The 23,982-nt window shown below is 41.9% G+C and overlaps 1 protein-coding gene across 3 annotated transcripts in view; it reads right to left on the bottom strand.

The window, feature by feature from the left end:
• CCDC13 (coiled-coil domain containing 13) overlaps positions 1 to 23,982 on the bottom strand; it is a 130,921-nt gene that overhangs the window by 45,842 nt on the left and 61,097 nt on the right. For all 3 annotated transcript variants that reach the window (XM_030197579.1, XM_030197595.1, XM_030197589.1), the window contains exons 7-9: positions 22,237 to 22,341; positions 18,343 to 18,507; positions 13,303 to 13,479 (exon numbers count right to left, since the gene is read on the bottom strand). In XM_030197579.1, coding sequence (XP_030053439.1) covers positions 13,303 to 13,479; positions 18,343 to 18,507; positions 22,237 to 22,341 — 447 coding nt within the window. The remainder of the gene's footprint in view (positions 1 to 13,302; positions 13,480 to 18,342; positions 18,508 to 22,236; positions 22,342 to 23,982) is intronic.

The raw sequence follows: 23,982 nt of genomic DNA, 5'->3' as shown, positions 1-23,982 counted from the left end.
GCAAAAAGTATGAATGAACTTTAGCTTTGAAATCTAGTGCAAAGCTTAGGGGTAAAACTTACCTGCAATCTTGGCTCCAAATTGGACAATGAAAATTCTCCATAACTTTATTGTGACAATTTTTTTAAAAATATGCAGGTACACACAGAGTTTGCAGGTACTTTTCTCTACAAACTTAGCAACAGTTCTTAAAGGTAAAGTGTACAATATTTTCCCTTTGAAGATTACCTAAATAAAATATACTTGCAGAGATTTACAACTGCTTCTTCTGTGCATTCCTTTTCCTTGAAAAACACTGGAAGTTTGCAAAAAGCAAAACTGCATGTTGTGTTGCCTCCCCAGACCTAACCACACCTCTGGGTCCACCTACTTTTCCTGCTGGTGAAAGTGTGCAGATTGTGATCCCCAGCATGCACATTTCTGCATACCGTTCAAATTCCTTAGTGACTTACAAGTGCATTCACTCTGCAGCTCCTCAGTACCTCTTCACTCTTATCTCTCCCTACACACCTCCCCAGGAACTCCATTCATTAGGTAAATCTCTCTTATCTGTACTCTTCTACTTCACTGCTAACTCCAGACTCTGTTTCTTTTATCTTGCTGCACCACATGCCTGGAATAGACTTCCTGAGCCAGTAGTCAAGCTCCATCTCTGGCAGTCTTCAAATCTAGGCTAAAAGCCCACCTTTTTGATGCTGCTTTTAACTCCTAATCCCTATTCACTTGTACAGTACCCATGTATGTTTTATCATTCCCACCTTATTCCCTTATTTGTCTTGTTTGTCTATCCTGATTAGTTTGTAAGCTCTGTTGAGAAGATTGTCTCTTCATGTTGAACTGTACAGCACTGTGTACATCTAGTAGCACTACAGAAATGATAAGTAGTAGTAGCAGCAGTAGTTTTACCCATGTACAGATGGGCAATTGTCAGATAATGATTTCCCAGGTTAGTGATTTTCAAAAAAAAACCTGCCTTTCCCATTAGTGTTGCATGGTATATCTAAATATATTTTCTGCTTGTTTATTTTATTATTTCCTAAGAAACCTAATTGAAAGATACCAAAATACTGCACCATAGGTAAAGTTTGTCTACTTACTTTGAGGGCAGCAAAGGGTAAGGAAGTCATATTTGCAGTAGGGAGAAGCCGCTACTTATCCCTGGGATTGGTAGGATAGAATCTCGCCACGCTTTGGGATTGTAAATGTGATAAACACACCAAAACTAAACCTTCCAATCTCAGAAACTTTAAAAATCCTTGGAGTCACTATCGACCGCCACCTAACACTCGAAACTTATGCAAACAACACAACCAAAAAGATGTTCTACTGCATGTGGAAACTGAAAAGAATAAGACAATTCTTCCCAAGATCCGTCTTTCGCAGCCTAGTGCAATCCCTCGTTCTCAGCCATCTGGATTACTGCAACTCACTATATGCAGGTTGCAAAGAGCAAATACTGAGAAAACTCCAAACAGCCCAGAATACAGCAGCCAGACTCATCTTCGGAAAACCAAAATATGAAAGTGCAAAACCCTTACGAGAGAAGCTACACTGGCTCCCACTCAAGGAACGCATTACTTTTAAAGTATGCACATTAGTCCACAAAATCATTCACGGTGAAGCCCCAGCCTATATGTCTGATTTAATAGACTTACCACCCAGAAATGTTAAAAGATCATCCCGAACTTTCCTCAACCTCCACTTCCCTAATTGCAAGGGCTTGAAATACAAGGCCCTGCACACGTCAACCTTTTCCTACATGAGCACGCAGTTCTGGAATTCACTGCCGCACAACCTGAAAACGATCTACGAGCAAACCACCTTCCGCAAACTACTGAAGACCCATCTTTTTGAGAAAATTTACGGAAAGAACCAAAACACATAAAGCCCACACTCACTGTTCAATAATGCATCATTACAGCCACTCTGAATTCTCATCCCCCCTAATCTCACCCTCTCATCCCCCGTAATCTCACCACACTCATACCTTTACTCACAGAAAATGTACACCAAATGCTTTCCTGTCATTATATATTGTCCCTTTTAGTTTCCCGTTGTTTCCTTTCCAATGTTTCAATGATCTTTTCCATTTTTATATTCCTTAATGATACTTGACTTTGTGTCGCATAACTCCTCACAATGTAATCCATAACTGAGTTGTAACAAACTGTATTTCCATCTTTCATAACGTATTGTAAGCCACACTGAACCCGCAAAAAGGTGGGAAAATGTGGGATACAAATGCAATAAATAAATAAATAAATAGTAGTAGTACATACGTGGCAACAAAAACTCCTACTTTCACATTTAGATACGAATCTCTGGGGAGTGGTCTTTTGTCCCCTTTTTTTATTTAACTCTTTGGGATTTTGCCAGTTTCTTGTGACCTGGACTGGCCACTTTGTAAGCAGGATACCATCAATCTGACCCATTATAGCTATACTTTTTTAATTATTATTATTTTAGATAAATTCACATAAACAACTGTTAAATGTTCTTATAACCATGTAGCACCTGAAACTTTTTGGAGCTCCAGGAGCATCCTTTATAGAATAGCGTTGAGCACCAATTACTGAATCTGGCCCTATATTTACAAAACCTGCTGTTCCATTCAATTTTGCTATTGCCCTCCATTGTTTGAAATTATACTAATTACTTGCTTTTGTTTTATGAAGATAATATCTGATGAAAATCATACTATTGGGTCATGTGACCAGTTCCCAAGCTCTAGCACTTGGAAGTTCACATACTATAAAGTAGCATTAGATCTGCTAAAACCAACTGCCTCAGTTCTGAAGGAAGGGAGGTTGGAAAAGCTCCAAAAGGGAAGATAGATGACTTCTGTGGCAGTTAAGATGGTATTTTCAGACAAGACCAATTGCAGTACAGGAATTAGCCTGTCTCCAAACAGAAACATCCCTTGAAGTGTCAAAACTATTAAGGGTGTCTAGATGCACTGTAGATCAGTCCTGTTTTTCATGAAATCATCTTGCTTAAGCTGGGGAATGAAGATGGTGGGCTCTTCATAGATATCTGTGCAAGAACTGCTGAATCTGCTGACTGAGGTAACCCTGAGCTACCCTAGGTTTTTGATCTTGGAAGACTAACCTACACATCAAAACTCCAGACATCACTACTGCTGCCTTCCTTAATATGATACGGCTCAGATACTCTTCATTTAATTAATGTATTGCTTCACGGTCCACAAAACCACAATGAGGCATATTTTCAAAGCACTTAGACTTAAAAAGTTCCATAGTGACACATAGAACTCTGTAAGTCTAAGTGCTTTGAAAATGAGCCCCAATATATCTGCAACAATATCGTACACTTTAATAAATGTAAATATAGAGGTTTAAAAACTCAGTGTGTCACCATGTGCATAACAATGCGTCACAAACACAGAACAGAGCTATCAGCTACTTCCGCTAACAATGGTGACTATTCACTCATCACTGTGATCTTTTATGTGAATAATAAATTGTGTACATATCATTCATGTGATTTTTGTGTCCATAAAGAAATACAACATGCTGAACTAAACTTAATGTGCCCCAAAATACAATCACTAAAATATTCAAAAGTTTAGCTTTGGCGTTTGTCTCCTTGGACTGCAGCTCTACGAGGTGTTCTGCTTCATATTCCTTCATCAGGAATTGTAAGAGCAGTTAACATATTAAACAACAACATCAAGCCATCTATAATAACTTGAAAATAAATCCAGGGCTGGATTTATTTTCAAGCTATTATATATGGCGTGATGTTGTTGCTTAATATATTGACTGTGCTTACAGCTTCTGATGAAGGAATACGAAATGGGGCATCTCATAGAGCTGCGGTCCATGAAGACAAACACCAAAACTAAACTGCCCTTTCAACCCAGCAGGAGTAGGTGCCAAGACTGCTCCATGCCGGAGGAGGACCACGCAGGAGGTCAGCACCAAAACAATAGCATGGCCCCCCATCTGACCGCGCTGTGGTGCTTCCACATCAGAGTGCTACTACAAAGGTACACAAGACCTTAGAGCGGGAGCGGATTCCCGCCAGGGGAGAGCTCCCACGTGGCATGGATCGCCATCTCGTTGAGCACCACTGTCCCCTGGAATCAGAATTTGGTCAGACCAACAGGAGATAAATTCGAGGACCCACCAGGTTCCTGCGGAACATGGCTCATGCCAACTCACCTGATCCCTTGAAGGAGTCTCTCTATCTGGGAAGTGGCTATTTAAGACAGCATAGGTATAAGACTAAAGTACTGAAAGAATGAGGACTCGTAAACTGCTTACGACATCCTTAGGAACACTGAAAAAGAATAGAATATTTAAACTGTTTCTCTTCTAAATTAGCATGAACTGTATGTAAACTGTCCTCTTTAGGTTTTACATAAACTGCTTATAATATCCTCAGTTAATAGTGAATAAACCAATTAGAATTTTTAAACTGATCTCTTCTAACTTAGCATGAAATGTATGTAAACTGTCCTCTTTACATTTAAAGCGGACTTCTACTATGGTCTGCCCTCTCTCCATATCCACCGTACAAGATGAATGTTCACAGTAGGCAGAAAAACAAACCACAGAACAGTCCAGTTCATTAACAGGCTTCAAAGTAGAAAATGACATGGGGACAACGTTTGTCCCCGTCCCCTTTGTCCCAGTCCCCATGTCATTCTCTAGTACGTACGTATGCATGTATAAATAAATAAATAAGGTTCTAGGAACACTTCAACCTCCCCCATACCCCAAAGAAGAAAAAATGTTTATAAGAATACTAATAGGGTTATCAGCCCTAACAACAGCATCATCCATGGTAACCCTAACTCAAAGCGAGAATAACAACATACTGATACTCTGCAACCAGAGCCATCCAGAACGAAAAGTCACCCTCATCCCAGGGAGAGCATGAACAGCTGGGCGAGGCACTCCAAAAAAACGGAAATCACTCATTAGATGCCCAACCAAACCAGAGGACAAGAAAGGTGAACAAGATACACAAAAACCCAAATAAATGTCAACTAACAAAAATTAACACAGCTGCGATAACAGAGGACGAACATTTACCAATACTGTAGGATATATCAACGTCAGATCAGTGGTGAATAAAATAGAAACAATAAAGGACTGGATAACCGACAAAGACCTAGGCCTGATCTTTCTTAATGAGACATGGATCCATAATAAAGATGACCCTATCTTCCTGGACCCATGCCTACCAGGCTACAAAATCCTCCACTGGACCAGTAAAGGGAAAAAGAGGTGGAGGAATCACATTAATATATAGAGCCTTCCTGAAGCCATAGCGACATCTATAACACCACAACTGGAAATTGCCTCGCTTATAATCAAGGACCAAACTCTACATAAGCAATTGTGTTGAAACCTATTCTATAGACCCCCAGGAACCTGGAAAACGTCCCAAACAAACTTCATGGCTTTTGTCTCCACTACATGTGTTGCCAACCACAATACCTTGCTAATAAGAGATATTAATCTACATCTAGATGATCAATAGTTAGAAAGCACCAAAGAATGCGATGTTTTCTTCTAACTATGGGACTTCCAATGACCACCAGTGACCGCAACACATGCAAAAAGCCAAGCAAAAAGCCAAGCCATAGACCTACTAGCCTACAAATTCACAAATGAAAGCAATATCAAATTACAAAACCCTGGTTGGACAGCACCCCCCTGGTCCAATCACATTAAACTAAATATAACCCTCTACTGGAAACAACACAGAACCCACCCAACAAAAACACGAATACCATAAAAATCACAAGGAAAAATCGATTCAACTAAATTCTGGACGGCCATATGCAAAGACCAATGGTCTCCAACGACTAACACAGAAGGATTCCTATCAGAATGGGACGAAAAGGTGCACTGACATACTGGATATAATAGCTCCTCTGAAAGCAAAAACCAGTCAGACACACAAATCAGTCCCATGATTCAATGAGGAATTTAAAAAAGCCACAACCCTCTGCAGAAGATTCAAACGAGCATGAGGGAAAAACAAAAATGAAACAAACAAAACCACGTGGAGACAATCACAAAACAGGTAAAAGATCAACATTAGAAAGGCAAAAGCAAAATGTTATAAAGAACAAGTAGGCCCAGATTACAAAGACACTAAGAAATTATACAAAATCATTAACAACCTAACGAACACCAAACCCTTGTCAACAGCAAATGAAGATGCCCCATCAGCAAACGACCTCGGCAGATTCTTCGAAGAGAAGATCCTCAACCTTCGAAGTTTGTGTCATCTTGTTTAAGGTTCCTTCTAGAATCCTAAACAAGATGACACAAACTTCGAATCCCTAATAGACGACCTTGATCACCCACCAGGAGAAGCCCCAGTAGACAGAACATAGACCACCTTTACACAACCCACAAAGGAGATAGCACAAGCGCAAACGACAGCCGGCATGTTAAAAAGTGAGGTGAAGGAAGCTATTAGAGCTAAAAGAAAATCCTTCAGAAAATAGAAAAAGGAACTGACTGAAAATAATAAGAAACAGCATAAGGAATGGCAAGTCAAATGCAAAGCGCTGATAAGGAAGGCAAAGAGGGACTTTGAAAAAAAGATTGCGTTGGAGGCAAAAACACATAGTAAAAATTTTTTTTAGGTATATCAAAAGCAAGAAGCCGGCAATAGAATTGGTTGGACTGCTAGATGACTGAAAGGTAAAAAGGGCAATCAGGGAAGACAAAGCCATAGCAAAGAGATTAAATGAATTCTTTACTTCACCGAGAAAGATTTGGGAGAGATACCGGTGCCAGAAATGGTATTCAAAGCTGATGAGTCAGAGAAACTGAATGAAATCTCTCTAAACCTGGAGGATGTAATGGTGCAATTTGACAAACTGAAGAGTAGTAAATCTCCTGGATTGGATGGTATTCATCCTGGAGTACTGATAAATTGAAAAATGAACTTTGCAGAACTATTGTAGGTAATATGTAATTACATAGTAACATAGTAGATGACGGCAGAAAAAGTCCTGCACGGTCCATCCAGTCTGCCCAAGAATATAAATTCATATGTGCTACTTTTTTTATTTGTACTGTCCTCTTCAGTGCACAGACCGTATAAGTCTGGCCAGCCCTATCCCCGCCTCCCAACCACCAACCCCGCCTCCCAACCACCAGCTCTGGCACAGACCATATAAGTCTGCCCAGCACTATCCCTGCCACCCACCACCGGCTCTGGCACAGACCATATAAGTCTGCCCAGCACTATACCCGCCGCCCAACCACCAGCCCCGGCACAGACCATATAAGTCTGCCCAGCACTAGTCCCGCCTCCCAACCACCAGCCCCAGCACAGACTGTATATGTCTGCCCACACTAGCCCCGCCTCCCAACCACCAGCTCTGCCACCCATTCTAGGCTAAGTTTGTGTCATCTTTAAAATCAAGTATGGTACCAGAAGATTGGAGGGTGGCCAATGTAACGCCAATTTTTTAAAAAGGTTCCAGAGGAGATCCAGGAAATTATAGACTAATGAACCTGACGTCGGTGCCAGACAAAATGAAATTATTATAAAGGACAAAGTACACAGCTTATTCAAAAGCATGGCTTAATGACACAAATGGGCTCATTTTCGAAAGAGAAGGATGCCCATCTTTTGACAAAAATCGGAAGATGGACGTCCTTCTCCCAGGGTCGTCCATATCGGTATAATCGAAAGCCGATTTTGGACGTCCCCAACTGCACTCCGTCGCATGGATGGCCAAAGTTCATGGGGGCGTGTCGGAGGCATAGCGAAGGTGGGACTTGGGCGTGCCTAACACTTGGACGTCCTTGGCCCATAATCGAAAAAAGAAGGACATCCCTGACGAGCACTTGGACGTTTTCACCTGGACCTGTTTTTCTTACGACTAAGGCACAAAAAGGTGCCCGAAATGACCACCGGAGAGAATCAGGGATGACCTCCCGTTACTCCCCCAGTGGTCACTAACCCCCTCCCACCCTCATAAAACATCTTTCAAAATATTTTGTGCCAGCCTCAGGTCCGTGACAGCAGTATGCAGATACCTGGAGCAGTTTTAGTGGATGCAGTGCACTTCAGGCAGGTGGACCCAACTCCATCCCCCCCTACCTGTTACGTTTGTGGAGGAAACGGCAAGCCCTCCAAAACCCACCAGAAACCCACTGTACCCACATCTAGGTGCCCCCCTTCACCCCTAAGGGCTATGGTAGTGGTGTACAGTTGTGGGGAGTGGGTTTTGGGGGGGCTCAGCACGCAAGGTAAGGGAGTTATGTACCTGGGAGCAATTTAGGAAGTCCACTGCAGTGCCCCCTAGGGTGCCCAGTTAGTGTCCTGCCATGTCAGGGGGGCCAGTGCAATACAAATGCTGGTTCCTCCCACGACCAAATGGCTTGCATTTGGTCGTTTCTGAGATGGACGTCCTTGGTTTTGATTATCGCCGAAAATCAGAAACATCCATGTCTAGGGACAACCAAATCTAGGGACGACCAAATTTAAGCATTTGGACATCCCTGACGGTATTTTCGAAATGAAAGATGTATGTCCATCTCGTTTCGAAAATATGGGTTTCCCCGCCCCTGGATCGGGATGTTTTGCAAGGACGCCCAAATCAAAACTTGGACGTTCCTTTCGAAAATGCCCCTCCACGCCAACATGAATTTAGTGAAGGGAAATCTTGCCTCACCAATCTATTACATTCCTTTGAAGGGGTGAACAGACATGTGGATATAGGTGAGTCAGTCGATATTGTGTATCTGGATTTTCAAAAGGCATTTGACAAAGTACCTCATGAAACTGAGGAAACCGGAGAGTCATGCGATAGGAGGTAGTGTCCTATTGTGGATTAAAAACTGGTTAAAAGATAGAAAACAGAGAGTAGGGTTAAATGGTCAGTATTCTCAATGGAGAAGGGGAGATAGTGGGGTTTCCCAGGGGTCTGTACTGGGTCTGCTGCTTTTTAACATATTTATAAATGAACTAGAGATGGGAGTAACTAGTGAGGTAATTAAATTTGCTGACGACACAAAGTTATTCAAAGTTGTTAAATCGCAAGAGGATTGTGAAAAATTATAAGAGGACCTTACAAGACTGGGAATCTAAATGGCAGATGACGTTTAATGTGCAAAGTGATGCATGGGAAAGAGGCTACATAATGCAAGGTCCACATCAGAAGTCACCGACCAGGAAAGGAATCTAGACGTCATCGTTGATGATAAGTTGAAACCCTATGTTCAGTGTATGACGGATGGCTAAGAAAGCAAATAGAATATTAAGTATTATTAGGAAAGGAATAGAAAACAAGAATGAGGAAATTATAATGCCTTTGTTTCACTTCATGGTGCCACCACACCCTGAATACATTCGATACATGTCCGAACTACATATTAAAAGCTTCCCTGGACCGACTCATAGACCAACTCATCTCCCACCAGAACTTCGTGTTTCAGGACGGCCATTTCCAAAAGAAAAAAGGCTATACACTGCTTACACCAATCCCAAAAGACACCTCGAATTACAGGCCAGTGGCTTCCATACCTTTAACGACTAAAGTAAAAGAAGGAATTCTAGCCAACCAATTAACCGACTAGATTAACAAATTCTGCATACTACATGACTCCATACTACATGGCTTCAGACCTCATCACAGCACCAAAACAGTGTTAATCACACCACTGTCCAACTTCAAAAAGGAAATCTCAGAAGGAGAAAACGTACTCCTTCAACAATTTGAAATGTCAAATGCATTTGACATGGTAGACCATCAAATCCTCAAAAGAATATGCGATAAAATTGGCATTGGAGGGAAGGTGCTCCACTGGCTAAAGGCTTCCTGACTACAAGATCCTATCAGGTCAAGAAAAGCTCCTCTTTCTACCGCATTCAGCTCAGAACATGTTTTCTTGGCAATACCTTGCTGTGCTACATTTGTATGCTTGACTATTGGATTCTCTAGATCATTTATTTGTTATCATCATCAGTGGCTGAGATATCCTGTTCGACTCCTGAAGCGGGAGCGGTTAGTGCCGAAATGCGGGATTGCATCGTCTTTGGATTTTTACTTTGTTTATTGAATAAACCTGCTGTTTGGATATATATTTGGTCTACCCCTACTTCTTTTTTGCACTATTAGTGGCACATCGGTTCAAAATCAACATATTGTTGAGGATTTACATTTTGCACTATAGTTTAGAAGTGATTTCTTTATTACAGGGTGGCAACATTTCACAACTACTGTGGTACAAGGAACAATGATGGATTTATCAGTGGAAGACTATGATGTCGATAGGTTTAAATAAAGAAAGAGTGGTAAGTAGTTTTGTAATCTGGTTAAATCAATATGACAACAAGCATTGGTATATTTGCCAATGTTAGCAGGTATCTGTTTGATTTGGCTAATCAACTGCTAGGTTTAATGAATACACTGTGTTAAGCTTTGTATAGCATTACGAATGGTGGCACTCAATGAGCTTTACCTTTATGAAATATGAATGCAGGTATTACCGAAGCAGTCTATCATTGAGATTGGCTGTTGGATTAAAAATTGTTTTATTATATACTAGGAAAAAAGGCCCGTTTCTGGAAGAAATGAAACAGGCGCTAGCAAGGTTTTCCTCAGAGTGTGTATGTTTGAGAGAATGTGTGAGTGTGAGAGAGAGAGAGAGAATGTGCGAGTGTGTGTGTGTGACAGAGAGAGTGAGACTGGGTGCGAGTGTGTCTGTGAGAGAGAGTGTGTGTGTGTGTGTGTGAGATTAAGAGTGTGTGCCAGGGGTGCCCCCCCCTCCCTCCCAGTTCCAGGGTCCCCCCTCCCTCCGAGTTCTAGGGTCGTCCTCCCTCCCTCCGAGTTCCAGGGTCGTCGTCCCCCCTCCCTCCATCCCTCCGAGTTCCAGGGTCGTCCCCCTCCCTCCATTCCAGGGTCGTCCCTCCCTCTCTCCCTCCAAGTTCCAGGGTCGTCCCCTCCCTCTGAGTTTCAGGGTCGCTCCCTCCCTCCCTCCCAGTTTCAGGGTCCCTCCCTCCGAGTTTCACGGTCCATCCCTCCCTCCCAGTTTCAGAGTCCACCCCTCCCTCTGAGTTTGTTGAGGACGTCCAAATTTTGGACGTTTCTGCAATGGGCAGTTAAGGACGTCCAAAATTGGATGTTTCTATGAGAAAGACATCTTTCTCATAGAAACATCCAATTTTGGACGTCCTTAACTGCCCATTGCAGAAACGTCCTCTACTGCCCCGTCACAGAAACGTCCACATTTTGGACGTCCTCAACTGCCCCGTCACTATACCTGACACTCTGGGTCCGCCCTACACCGGCTGCTCCTCGCCCACACACAATTTCCGCCCCGCACTTGCTTTCTGTCACACTCTCTCTCAGCTGTGGTCCCACCCTCGTTTCCTATTTCCGCAAGGGTGGGACTACAGCTGAGAGAGAGAGAAGGGCCGAGCCTGCACGCGTTTTACTGCTGCTGCCTTCCGCCGTAACCCTGACTTGGTAAGTGAAGATAACTTTTAAAAATTGGAGGGAGGTAGCCTGGAACTGGAAGGGAGGGAGGCAGGAAGGGAGCGAGAGGGACATTGGGTTGCGGAGGAGAGCAGCAGCGATGCAGAGTCCGAAGACAGCGAGACAGAGGCGACCACAGTAACATCTCCTGACTTCAGTCACGCAGGCTTCTACTGTGGGAGAGTGACGTCAGGAGATGGTTACGAACGCAGGTAGCCTCATTGGAACGTTGGAGAAGCAAATTATTATATTAGATATTTTTTGTTTCAGAATTTTACAAATTGTTACTAGATGGTCTCCCTGACGCAACACTGTGAAACATGTCGGGGACCACTGAGAATGGATTTGTATTTGAATGAAATTGTGGATTTTAGGTCCTAAACTCTGAGAATTGACTGTTTCAGTGGACTGTGGACTTCAGTGTCTGAAACTTAAGAACTTGCAGTTCAAGATAAGTACCTGTGGTTTCCTTCAGTCTTAAGCAGCCTGTTTTGTTTGAATTGAATTAGAGAATGCTGTTATTTTCAATTAGATACACAAGCACTACTTTGTAAAGGAACAAACACTATTTTGTATGGACATTAATATATTTTTGTGAAAAGTATGAAAGTGTGTGCAATGATTATATTTCTATAGGACTAGTGGGTGTAGTTGTCTTTTTGTGGTACAGGCACCCTCGCTTAATGTATGAGCATATAAAAACATTTTTTTTAAAGTAAATGGAAGTTATATGATTTATATCAGCACTGTGGAACTATTTTTGTATTGTCTTCATTTCCCTTCAGTTAATATCATTTCCCCCAGTAATTAGATTGAAACTCTGAATAGAAGCTCGAGCCTACTGCTCACCCGAAGACACAAACCAAGGCAACTGACATCAATGCCACCTAGTGGAATAAATTTTGAGAACATTCCAGAGCTTGGGAGAAGCTGCTCATGTGACAAATAACATGACTCATCAGTGTGATCCTATTAGAAATACTTATCTGAGGAAAGCCTGTAGTTATCTATTCAAGGATAATCACAAAATAAGGTATGCAGTAGAACAGATCTGTGCTTCTGTCTCAATCACACTGTAAGGTGCGAAGCTAAAATTAACCAGTTTTGTTCATTAAACTCAAGTTGTGAGCAGAAACCCTAAAGCATTCCTCTTAATTTATAAACCGATCACCTAATAAATAAGACCATGATTTGTAATATGATTGCTTCCTTTAATCACCACTATCTCCCTCTAGTGATTAGTCTGTGACTTAGAGCCCTCCAAGGGCCCCCTATCTCAGGCAATAATGCTGCCCGAATGTCAGCACAAAAAGGTATGGAGCTGTAGCCCCACCCCAAAGGATCGAGACTGGTACTCAAGAGTTTGAAAGGAGTTGCTTGGAATAACAGAAACTCTATGATTACATTTTTGAACTCATGAATCCAAAAGAGGCCCGTGTTTCCATCTGAGTACTGGTTATGAGACAAACCAGAGTTCTCTGTTGCTACTCTGCAGACTGTAAGTCAAGAACTGTCTATACTGTATTACATGCTCTCTGGAATAAAAGTTTTATGTTAGTCTAAGCTAGAGATCCTCAACCTGACATTAAAGCACAAAACCCAGAAGAGTTGTTCAAGAACTCTTGGTAACTCTGAAGGAGCTGAGTACTAGAACATCCAAGAGAGTGACAACTGAACTCTTTTTAGCCTCCAGGACACAAATGCTGCTTATGCAGTGCACTTAAACTCTGTCATCCTGGGCAGAACCAGGTGAGGGTCTCACACCCACATGGCTCCACATCTGGGCTGGCCTCACTATCAAGTTTGTAAGAAGGTTATACCAGCAATGCACTGATAAGTTCATCATCATGCTTTCCTTTCTCCAGAACAGTTGAAATTTGGCTCCTCAGTGTCTTCACTTCTGTGGAGAGCACCCTGTTCCTGGCTTTGGATGCATCCAGTTTGTTTTTCAGGTCCTCATAATCTTTCTGGAGAATTTGATAGTCACATGTGAGTTTCTGCAAGAATACAAAAGAGTAGTCAAGAGCAAAGGAAGATTTAAAAAAAAAAAAATTTTGAGCTACTGTTTACTGGTAGTTTCTGGAGAGTTACATTCAGGTACAGTACCTGTTAATGAGTGATTTCATACTGAAGTACATTTAATGTGTTTTCGTATACATTATTAGCAAGCAAATAGGCCCTATTGCCAATAATGGGACTTGAATTAATTTGCAAGTTAATTTATAATAATGCACATTACTAAACTAGCTCCAAGTTTGTACCTGAGGCAACGGAGGGCGAGTGACTTGCTCAAGGTCACAAAGAGATCAGTAAGAGAAACAAGATTTAAACCCTGGCAACTCTGGTTCTGAACTCACTGTACTATCCACTAGGCTACTCCACCCAATCAGAATAATTGTCTCCTGTCAAAGACACAAAACCCTTAATATTCTATCAAATGTAGGAGTTAAGTGATATACTCGGAGATGGTGCTACGAAATAGTAAGACTTTTAGGGGGTCTTTTACTAAAGATTAGTGCAAATCCTTTTTTTAAACACTGAATCTTTATGCTAGCTAAGGCTCATGTGAAGACGTAGTGCAGGAGCAGAGGGTGAACTGAAGTGAAGTGCCACACTTCACCTCAGATCACTGAAAGTCAGCCAAGGTTTCCAGATCTCCCACTCCTTACCCCAGTGACCCATAAAAAGGCTCACTGGTGGCCCAAGTGGGCCCTTCCTCACCTCCGAACCCCAAACATGATGCTAGTGGGCCCCATTCCCTGACATCCCCCCTCCATGCACCTCTAATTTGGGAGGAAAGAGTGATGTCCATTTGCTCCTGCCTCTGCACCATCATCCTGAAGAATGGTGGTGAATGACTCCAGGCGGTGCGTTGGGACACACTGTGTGGGGTCAGTCTGCCACATATGGCTAACCGATCCCGTGTGGTGTGTCCCGAAGCGCTCTTAGAAGCGCGCTGGAAGGGGAGGTTGAGTGCTTATAGAAGGGGGCCCATTTGCACCATTGGTGGTCATTCTGGGGGTTCACTTGGGTCCCGGAGGACATTTGTGAGTTAGAGGGGATGAAAAGGGTCGGTGAGGACTACTTGGGCCACCAATGTGGTTTTTTGGTGTCAGGATGGAGGAATTAAGAGTCTGGGGAGGGGGAAAGGAATCAGGAGCCTAGCCTGTGTTTTATCTCCCTTCCTGTCAATGTGTGAGCCAATCCCCACTCACACACTGACAGGAAGGGAGATATTTACTCACAGTGAAGCAAATGGCTGCATATTAATGCTGTGATGTGTGCTGTTTTCTTCTGGCAGAACACTTTATAATGCAGCAGTAACTTGCATGCTATTTGCTTACAGCATTGGGTAGCACAATCTTTGTGTTATACTTGCATTAGGAAATTATGCTGAGCTCCAGCACCTAGCTCTAACATAAAGTAACTGCATCAGTCCCCGAGTATGGAATGGGAGGCCACAAATGATGCTGATCATGACTGGGGAGAAATTCTACAAGAGATAATTTGAGTTCTTGGCATTTTACACAGAGATGTGAGGGCCCTCTTGTAGTTTTCAGCTGCCTCAGAATAAAGTGTCTGTTCTTAGAATGAGTCTCTTTCTGAAGTCAAAGACAGTCACAATCAGTTCTGGATATGTATGACAATCCAATTCTGGGGGTTATAATCTATTCAGGAATGAAGGGAGGAGGAGTGGAACCATATATTATAAATATTAAAGCAATATAGCTACAAAGAGATACACTATAATTTGGACCCAATATCAAACAACAAGTCAACCCCTTTTAATCAAAAATAGGTGAGATGGACCATCATAACAAAAAGGAATAAACCATTCAGCTTTGACCTTCAGTAATGCATAATCATTGATCCATAAACAGTGATAGCATATTCATTTCTCTAAAACAAAAATATTTGCTTATCTTTGCAAATTGTGCTCCTTCAATAGAATCAAAAATGGTGAATCCTGCACTCTAGATCACATCTGACATGAATTCGTTTCTCACTATTAGTGCATCAGGGACTTATAATTTTAAGTCACCATATCCCTGATGCAGTAAAACAGGGGTGTCCAACCTTGGCCCTCGCCAGGTCAGGTTTTCAGGATTTCCCCAATGAATATGCATGATATCTATCTGCATACAAAGGAGGCAGTGCATGCAAATAGATATCATGCATATTCATTGTGGAAATCCTGAAAACCCAACTGGATTGTGGTCCTCAACGACTGAGGATGGACAACCCTACCTTAAAGCATTCCTTTTAATTTATAAATTGATCACCTAATAAATGAATTCATAATCTTTAAAATGATTTCTTCCTTTAATCTTTGCTCTCTGTTCTGATGGTCCTCTACCTCAGCAGTAATGCCACCTACATAATCAGCACAAAAAAGAGCACTGTCTAGGTTTGAACCAAAGAGTTCTTAGCTGGATGGGAACATCGGCAAGGGGGGAGGAGTAGAAAACCAGTGGGCAGAACTAAAAGAACATATTTTAAGGGCAACACACCTTTTTTTTTTAAGTAAATAAAATTAAGAGAAAAGGTTAACAAACAAAAATAACAAGATATATGGTGGTACCATCTTGTTGGACTAACAATGCATTTGGGGATAATTTTATAAATTTTCCCACATGTAAACCCTGTTTTGCATGTGTAAAAGGTTTCATAAAATGACCCTGTGGGTTACACATGTAAAAAGTGGTGCAAGTCTACCCCCTACTTTTACATGACCTGAGTAGATACGTTGGGAGAGGAGTTTGGGCAGATCACAGGCTGTATCATGAAGTACACAGGTTGTTTATAAAAAATGTGTGCACATCACACACATTTATGCCTGCTCTGGAGCAAGCTTAAGTGTACACAAGTGCATTTAGCTATGATTGTGGCAGCTTTTCAAAGGTTGCTTTATAAAAACACATGGATGCCCATCTGGACTTCCAATCTAAATGACCTGTTATAAAATTACCCTCTACTAGTTTTTGGAAATTGATGTTCCTTTCCTTATGTCCAAAAAGATTCAAGTAAACTAACATTGCATTCATACTATTCTATATTTCTGAATAAGAAGTTCTCAATATGACCTCAATATTGAGAAAGGGGGGGGGGGGGGGGTTGATATACCACCTTTCTGTGGTTACAATCAAAGTACTTTACATGTTACATATAGGTACTTATTTTGTAACTGGGTCAATGGAGGGTTAAGTGACTTACCCAGAGTCACAAGGAGCTGCAATGGGAATCAAACTCGGTATCCTAGGTTCTCGGCCCACAGCATTAACCATTAGGCTACTCCTCCCCACTTCATTTTGACTTCATTTCTGTCTGGGATAGTCCCCAGTAATCCTAGTACTAGGTAATTCTGTCACCATGTATTGAGCTTTTCTTTCATTCTTGCTAAGTGTCACAACTAATAGGAATGGTGCTTTTAAAATTGACTAGCCAGAGAAGAACAGCTCTTTATTAGGTACTGTTGCTATAGGTTGTGATACATTTCAAAAGATCAATAAGCAAGATTACTATCCCCCAGATTCTGTATAGTTCACCCAACATTGGGCACGTAATTTCAGGCATGGATCACAGATCCACGTGCAAACTAACTGGCTTAACAATCAATTATTGGCATTGACAAGTGCTAATTGGCAGTCATTAGTAGTTACACATGGATCTGCACTCTGCCCTTATTCTATAACCTGCGTGCCCCTAACTTATCTCACATGCAACTCAAAGAGGGCATGGCAAGGATTTAGATGCTCATGCCCAAGCTAATGGTAGTTAGGTGCGGAAAAAACAGTATTCTTTAACTGCATTTAGCAGGTGTGAATGTTCATGCCCACAGTTAGACGTAAACATGTGTGCTAAGCTTCTATTCTATGAAGGCCGTTCCACATAGAATGACCTTTATAGAATGTTAAGTTTAGTGCAGATCATCCTGGTGCCTAACTTTGGTCGACCTATACAGAATATCCCACTATGAGCTTAGGAGACATGAAGGCCCGTTCTTCAGATGTGGCATAAAAGAAACAAAAGAGGACTACAAAACCAGCAGACAGTGATGGGGCTATAGTGATCACTAAAGCAAAAGAGAGCATTGAGGCGCCGGCCACACGACTGCTTAATATTGCATACTAACAGAAACTCAGTGGAGAGGACCTAGAACTTGTTATCCAGGTTGCTACTACTCATCTCCAAGAATGATTAAACATGCCAATAATCAAAGAAAATTATAGATTCACTGGTGGTCAGTGAACAAGTAATGTGTCTATTTGTGGCTTTTTAGCCTTGACATATCAGGATGAAACAGTTTGATGCAATCTGTATAGTGGAGGGAGGGTGAAGCAAGGATGGGCTGTGAAATTATCCAGATGGCAGTGATATTCAGCCACTATCTTAATAAGTTATATGGCATGGTGACCACGGTGCACATATATTCAGCACTTTGGCCAGTATTTAATTTATTTTGGTTGATACTGCTATTGAATATTGCATTAGGAAATTATGCCCAGCTCCAGCGCATTGCTCTAACACAAAGTAATTGCATCAGTCCCTCAGTTTGGAATGGGAGGCCACAAATGATGCTGATTTCAGACTGCTCATTCCCAAGAACTACATTTTTTGACCTGCTGCTTTGAACTTCTTGCTCCACAGGATCAAGCCTCTACTGTGCTACAAAACTATAACCCTTCGTTTACACCCTCACCCCTCATGTTGTTTTCTCCCATTTTACAAAAACCCCTTTGATTATATCCAGTCAATGCAGAGGCAGTCCTTGGTCAGACACTCACAATATAAGACTCAGATTTCTCCATACTATTATTACTCTGTACCCAAAGCAAGTTACATCGATACCAGCTGCTAACCTCCAAACTTTCTTTTCTCTCTTTCTCCATGGTACGAATCCGGAATATGTTCTTCTCTTGAGTTGGGGCCCTCCGTGGCATTGTAAGACCCAATATCTCCTCATCAATGCTAAGCTCCCCAGATGAATTTTTGGCTTGGCTTAACTGATTCTCCAGTTCACGGACCTGTGAAAAAATGGAATGCATATGTACCTGTGATTTAAAAACTGCTTCACACAGTATGAAATAGTGTTTCTTATTTCTTTTTATTTGCAATTTGTAGATAAGAACATGAGTAGCCCTACTGGGTCAGACCAAGGGTCCACCTAGCCCAGTATCCTGATTCTAACAGTGGCCAGTCCAGGTTACAAGTATTGATAACAGTCCCAAAAAGAAGCAAGATTCCATGCCTTTTAAACACTTGAAAGGTATTAATATGGAAACAAAAAATTTCTAGAGACGGGAAAGTGGTAAAACTAGAGGACATGAATTGAGGTTGCAGGGTGGTAGATTAGGAGTAATGTCAGAAAATTCTTTCATGGAGAGGGTGGTTTATGTCTGGAATGCCCTCCCAAGGGAAGTGGTGAGGGGAAAAAAACCTGTGGCGGAATTCAAGGCGTGGGATGAACAAAGCTTAAAGGGTTGCATATGTGTTTGCATGTAAGGTGGTGCTTAGATGGCGACTCTGGCTGCATCAACTAAGGTTGGTGCTGGGCTGGTTTGCACTGTCTGAGTCCCGCATACAGCAATCCGGTTTAGGATGGGCTGGAGAGAGCTTCCACTGAAACTCCAGTGAGGACCATGCTGGGCAGACTTTTACGGTCTTAGTCCCGCAAATGACAAGATAGATTTGGATAGGTTAGAGTCTTGCCACTACAAATGTGGTTACTTTAAGACATGTGAGGTCACAGTACAGCAGAAAGACTTTATAAATCCCACTGCTGGTCTGAAATTTTTTCTGAAGGATTTTACCAACTGTAGTAGTGAATATGTTGTTTATGCATATATCCTTGCAATAAGCTTTTATTCTGGGAAGACGGTTCATCTGCTTAGAATCCACATGTTCAAGTGTACATAGGAACAGGCTTGAAGTGGATCGTATTCAACATTGTATCTCAGCGGGCCATGCTTTCACCGACTTGAGGTGTTTTGCCCATGAAAATGCATCAGCGAATCCAAGAGGCAGGGACCATGAGAAGAGATTATTGCAGCATTAACAACATTGGATTTACAAACTAAATTCTTTAGAACTGAATGGTTTGCATTTAAATACTGATTGGAAAGCTTTTTTGTAATAGTTTTTCTTTTAATGGTTAATGATATAACGGTTTTACAGATTCTGACTGGCAGATTTAATGTTGGTGTCTTAATGTTGGGTATTGTTTTAAAAGCTTTAAATGCGAGCTTATCACAAATGAAAACAGAATGCTAATGCTTCAAATGTGAAAGCAGTAAGAAGTATATGCAAAGGATGTAATGGGGCAATTTCACAAATTGAAGAGTAGCAAATCTCCTGGACCAAATGGTATCCATCCCAGAGTACTGACAGAACTGATAAATGAACTGGCGGAACTATTGCTAGTAATATGCAATTTATCTTTAAAATCCAGCGTGGTACCAGAAGATTGGAGGGTGGCCAATGTAACGCCGATTTTTAAAAAAGGTTCCAGAGGAGATCCGGGAAATTATAGACCTGAAGTCGGTGCCAGGCAAAATGGTAGAGACTATTATAAAGAACAAATTACAGAAAATATTCAAAAGCATGGATTAATGAGATAAAGCCAACATGAATTTAGTGAAGGGAAATCGTGCCTCACCAATCTATTACATTTCTCTGAAGGGGTGAACAAACATGTGGATAAAGGCGAGCTGGTTGATATTGTGTATCTGGATTTTCAAAAGGCGTTTGACAAAGTACCTCATGAAAGACTCCAGAGGAAATTGGTTAGTCATGGGATAGGAGGTAGTGTCCTATTGTGGATTAAAAACTGGCTAAAAGATAGAAAACAGAGATTAGGGTTGAATGGTCAGTATTCTCAAAGGAGAAGGGTAATTATTGGGGTTCTAATACCACAATACTAGAGAACAGCAAAAAAATAAAACCCAAAGGGTAAGATGATTTGCAATTCTTAATGAATATAGGTAAAGCCCTCAGAGACCAAGGATTAACCGAGGTCTGACCTGCAAGACTTAAATATCTGCAAGAGATTATATGGTCTGCGGTCCTATCTCGTTCATAGGGCTATATTCTACCCATATTAGTTTGCTTATGAACAAAAAATCATTTTAGAAAATATATCAAAACAATCAGTCTTTTTGCTGAATATTACAATCTAGATAAACGACAGAGAAGACTTTAAAACTTAGCTTTCACTGAAGTAGTGCAATAGCCCTCTGGTTGAGTAAGTTCCTCAGGGGTCTGTGCTGAGACCGCTGATTTTTAACATATTTATAAATGATCCAGAGATGGGAGTAACTAGTGAGGTAATTAAATTTGTTGATGACACAAAGTTATTCAAAGTTGTTAAATCGCGAAAGGATTGTGAAAAATTACAAGAGGACCTTACGAGACTGGGCATCTAAATGGCAGATGACTTTTAATGTGAGCAAGTGCAAAGTGATGCATGTGGGAAAGAGGACCCCGAATTATAGCTACATAATTCAAGGTTCCATGTTAGGAGTCACCGACCAAGAAAGGGATCTAGGTGTCATCATAGATGATACGTTGAAAACTTCTGTTCAGTGTGCTGCAGCGGCTAAGAAAGCAAATAGAATTTTAGGTATTATTAGGAAAGGAATGGAAAACAAAAATGAGGAAGTTATAATGCCCTTGTATCGTTCCATGGTGCGACCGCACCTCGAATATTGTGTTGAATTCTGGTCACCGCATCTCAAAAAAGATATAGTGGAATTAGAAAAGGTGCAGAGAAGGGCGATAAAAATGATAAAGGGGATGGGATGACTTCCCTATGAGGAAAGGCTAAAGCGGCTAGGGCTCTTAAGCTTGGAGAAAAGATGGCTGAAGGGAGATATGATAGAGGTCTATAAAATAATGAGTGGAGAGGAGTGGAGTGGAAAGGGTAGATGTGAAGCATCTGTTTACTCTTTCCAAAAATACTAGGACAAGGGGGCATTCAATGAAGCTACAAAGTAGTAAATTTTAAACGAATCGCAGAAAATGTTTCTTCACTCAACGTGTAATTAAACTCTGAAATTTGTTGCACAGCATGTGATAAAGGCGGTTAGCTTAGTGGAGTTTTAAAAAGGTTTGGACGGCTTCCTAAAGGAAAAGTCCATAGACCATTATTAAAATGGACTTGGAGAACATCCACTGCTTATTTCTGGGATAAGCAGCATAAAATGTATTGTACTTTTTTGGGATCTTGCCAGGTATTTGTAACCTGGATTGGCCACTGTTGGAAACAGGATGCTGGGCTTGATGGACCTTTGGTCTGTCTCAGATTGGAAATACTTATGTACTTATGCCATTATAAAAAATGTTTTTCACATCTATAATTATATTATAAGGTGTTTCCAATTAAGGGGATCTTTTACTATAGGAATAAAATGGGCCCTGCTGCAGATAACTCAAGTTAATCTTTAATAAAAGTCCCCTCATTTTCAGCATATGGAAGCATTTGAACTGGCAAACACTCTGGAGTGATAGGTTGTTGCAGTTTTGTACAGGAGGTGCTGTATGCAATTCTGCAGAAATTCCCTTGATGAAGCTTTTAAGAGAATTAGAGTGGCCTCTTATGTATAATTTCTTTCTGACATCAGTTGTGTTTGAAAGAATACTAATAAAATGATTCTAAACGTAAATTAAATGTTTGGCTTTTGTGATACAATTCGTTACCCAAACTACTGGAAAGCATAGGGCTGTGCTCTTTTGCATTCTCCTCTGAAATAACTTACCCTTCCTTGTAATGCAAGAATGTGTTGCGCTCGTCCACGCCATGTGCCAGACGAGCTGAGCAACTGCTGAATGTTCACATCTTCACCAACTTCACTGGCTAAAACCTGGAAGAACAGCAGCATTGAGAATAAAATAGGGGTAATGTATACATTATACATAGATAGAAAAAAAATTATAACAGGTTTCCTAGGTTGTAAGGTCAAGGAACAGACTGTTTAATCCTATTTTATAAAGGCATATAAGCACCTATGTGTCTTGGAAGGTAAAATTATGTATAATCATACCTGATAATTTTCTTTCCATTAATCATAGCTGATCAATCCATAGACTGGTGGGTTGTGTCCATCTACCAGCAGGTGGAGATAGAGAGCAAACTTTTGCCTCCCTATATGTGGTCATGTGCTGCCGGAAACTCCTCAGTATGTCGATATCAAAGCTCCATCCGCAGGACTCAGCACTTAGAGAATTACACCCACGAAGGGACACTCTGCCCAGCTCACCACCGCCGAAACGGGGGAGGGGAATTAACCCAGCTCATCCCCACACAAGTGGGGGAGGGGAATCCGTCCAGCTCATCCCCGCGGAGCGGGGGAGGGACACCACACCCGCCGATGCGGGGGGATCTGGCTTATCCTGCAACCGCAACCGCGGGAGGAGCTGACTGACCCTAACACCGCCGAAGCGGGAGGGGTACAAAGCTGCCCTACAGCCGCACGAAGCGGGAGGGAGTGCCGGCAGAATTTTAAGTCTCAATCCAGCCCCGTAAAACGGAGGGGAGAGGAATGCAGCAGCTCACTGTAACACAAACTCGTCTTAACTCTTGAAGAATCCAAGTGAAAAAACTTGAACACGAAGTCTTTCTGAAGTAACTGAAGACTAAACTTGAACCTGAAATGCAACCAGAATAAAAACAGTACAGATATCTGGGAGGGGCTATGGATTGATCAGCTATGATTAATGGAAAGAAAATTATCAGGTATGATTATACATAATTTTACCTTCCATATCATCAAGCTGATCAATCCATAGACTGGTGGGATGTACCGAAGCAGTACTCACCCAGGGCGGGACATTGAAATCCCTGACCTCAACACTGAAGCTCCAAACCGGGCCTCCGCCCGTGCAGCCACAGTCAAACGGTAATGCTTGGAGAATGTATGAGCCGAAGCCCAAGTTGCCGCCTTGCATATCTCTTCCAAGGAGACGGATCCGGCCTCTGCCATCGAGGCTGCCTGAGCTCTTGTGGAGTGAGCCTTCAGCTGGATAGGCGGCACCTTCCCCGCGGCCACATAAGCCGCTGCAATGGCTTCCTTGACCCATCTTGCCACTGTAGGCTTAGCAGCCTGCAGACCCTTACGAGGACCTGCAAACAGGACAAACAGATGATCCGATTTCCGGAAATCATTGGTCACTTCCAAGTATCTGATGATGACTCGTCTCACATCCAGATATTTAAGAGCAGAGTACTCCTCTGGGTAGTCCTCCCTACGAAAGGAAGGGAGACAGAGCTGCTGATTCACATGGAAGCGAGAAACAATCTTGGGCAGGAAGGAAGGCACTGTGCGAATAGTCACTCCTGCCTCAGTGAACTGCAGAAAAGGCTCTCGACATGAGAGCGCCTGGAGCTCGGAAACTCTTCTGGCTGAAGTGATAGCCACCAAAAAGACTGCTTTCAACGTCAGGTCTTTCAGAGATGCCCTCGACAAGGGTTCAAAAGGCGGCTTCTGCAATGCTCTTAGTACCAG

The sequence above is a fragment of the Microcaecilia unicolor genome, chromosome 1 (genome assembly GCF_901765095.1).
Source record: "Microcaecilia unicolor chromosome 1, aMicUni1.1, whole genome shotgun sequence".
Taxonomy (NCBI): Eukaryota; Metazoa; Chordata; class Amphibia; order Gymnophiona; family Siphonopidae; genus Microcaecilia; species Microcaecilia unicolor.
The sequence above is the reverse complement of the archived record's forward strand: the minus strand, read 5'-3'. Positions and strand labels throughout refer to the sequence as shown.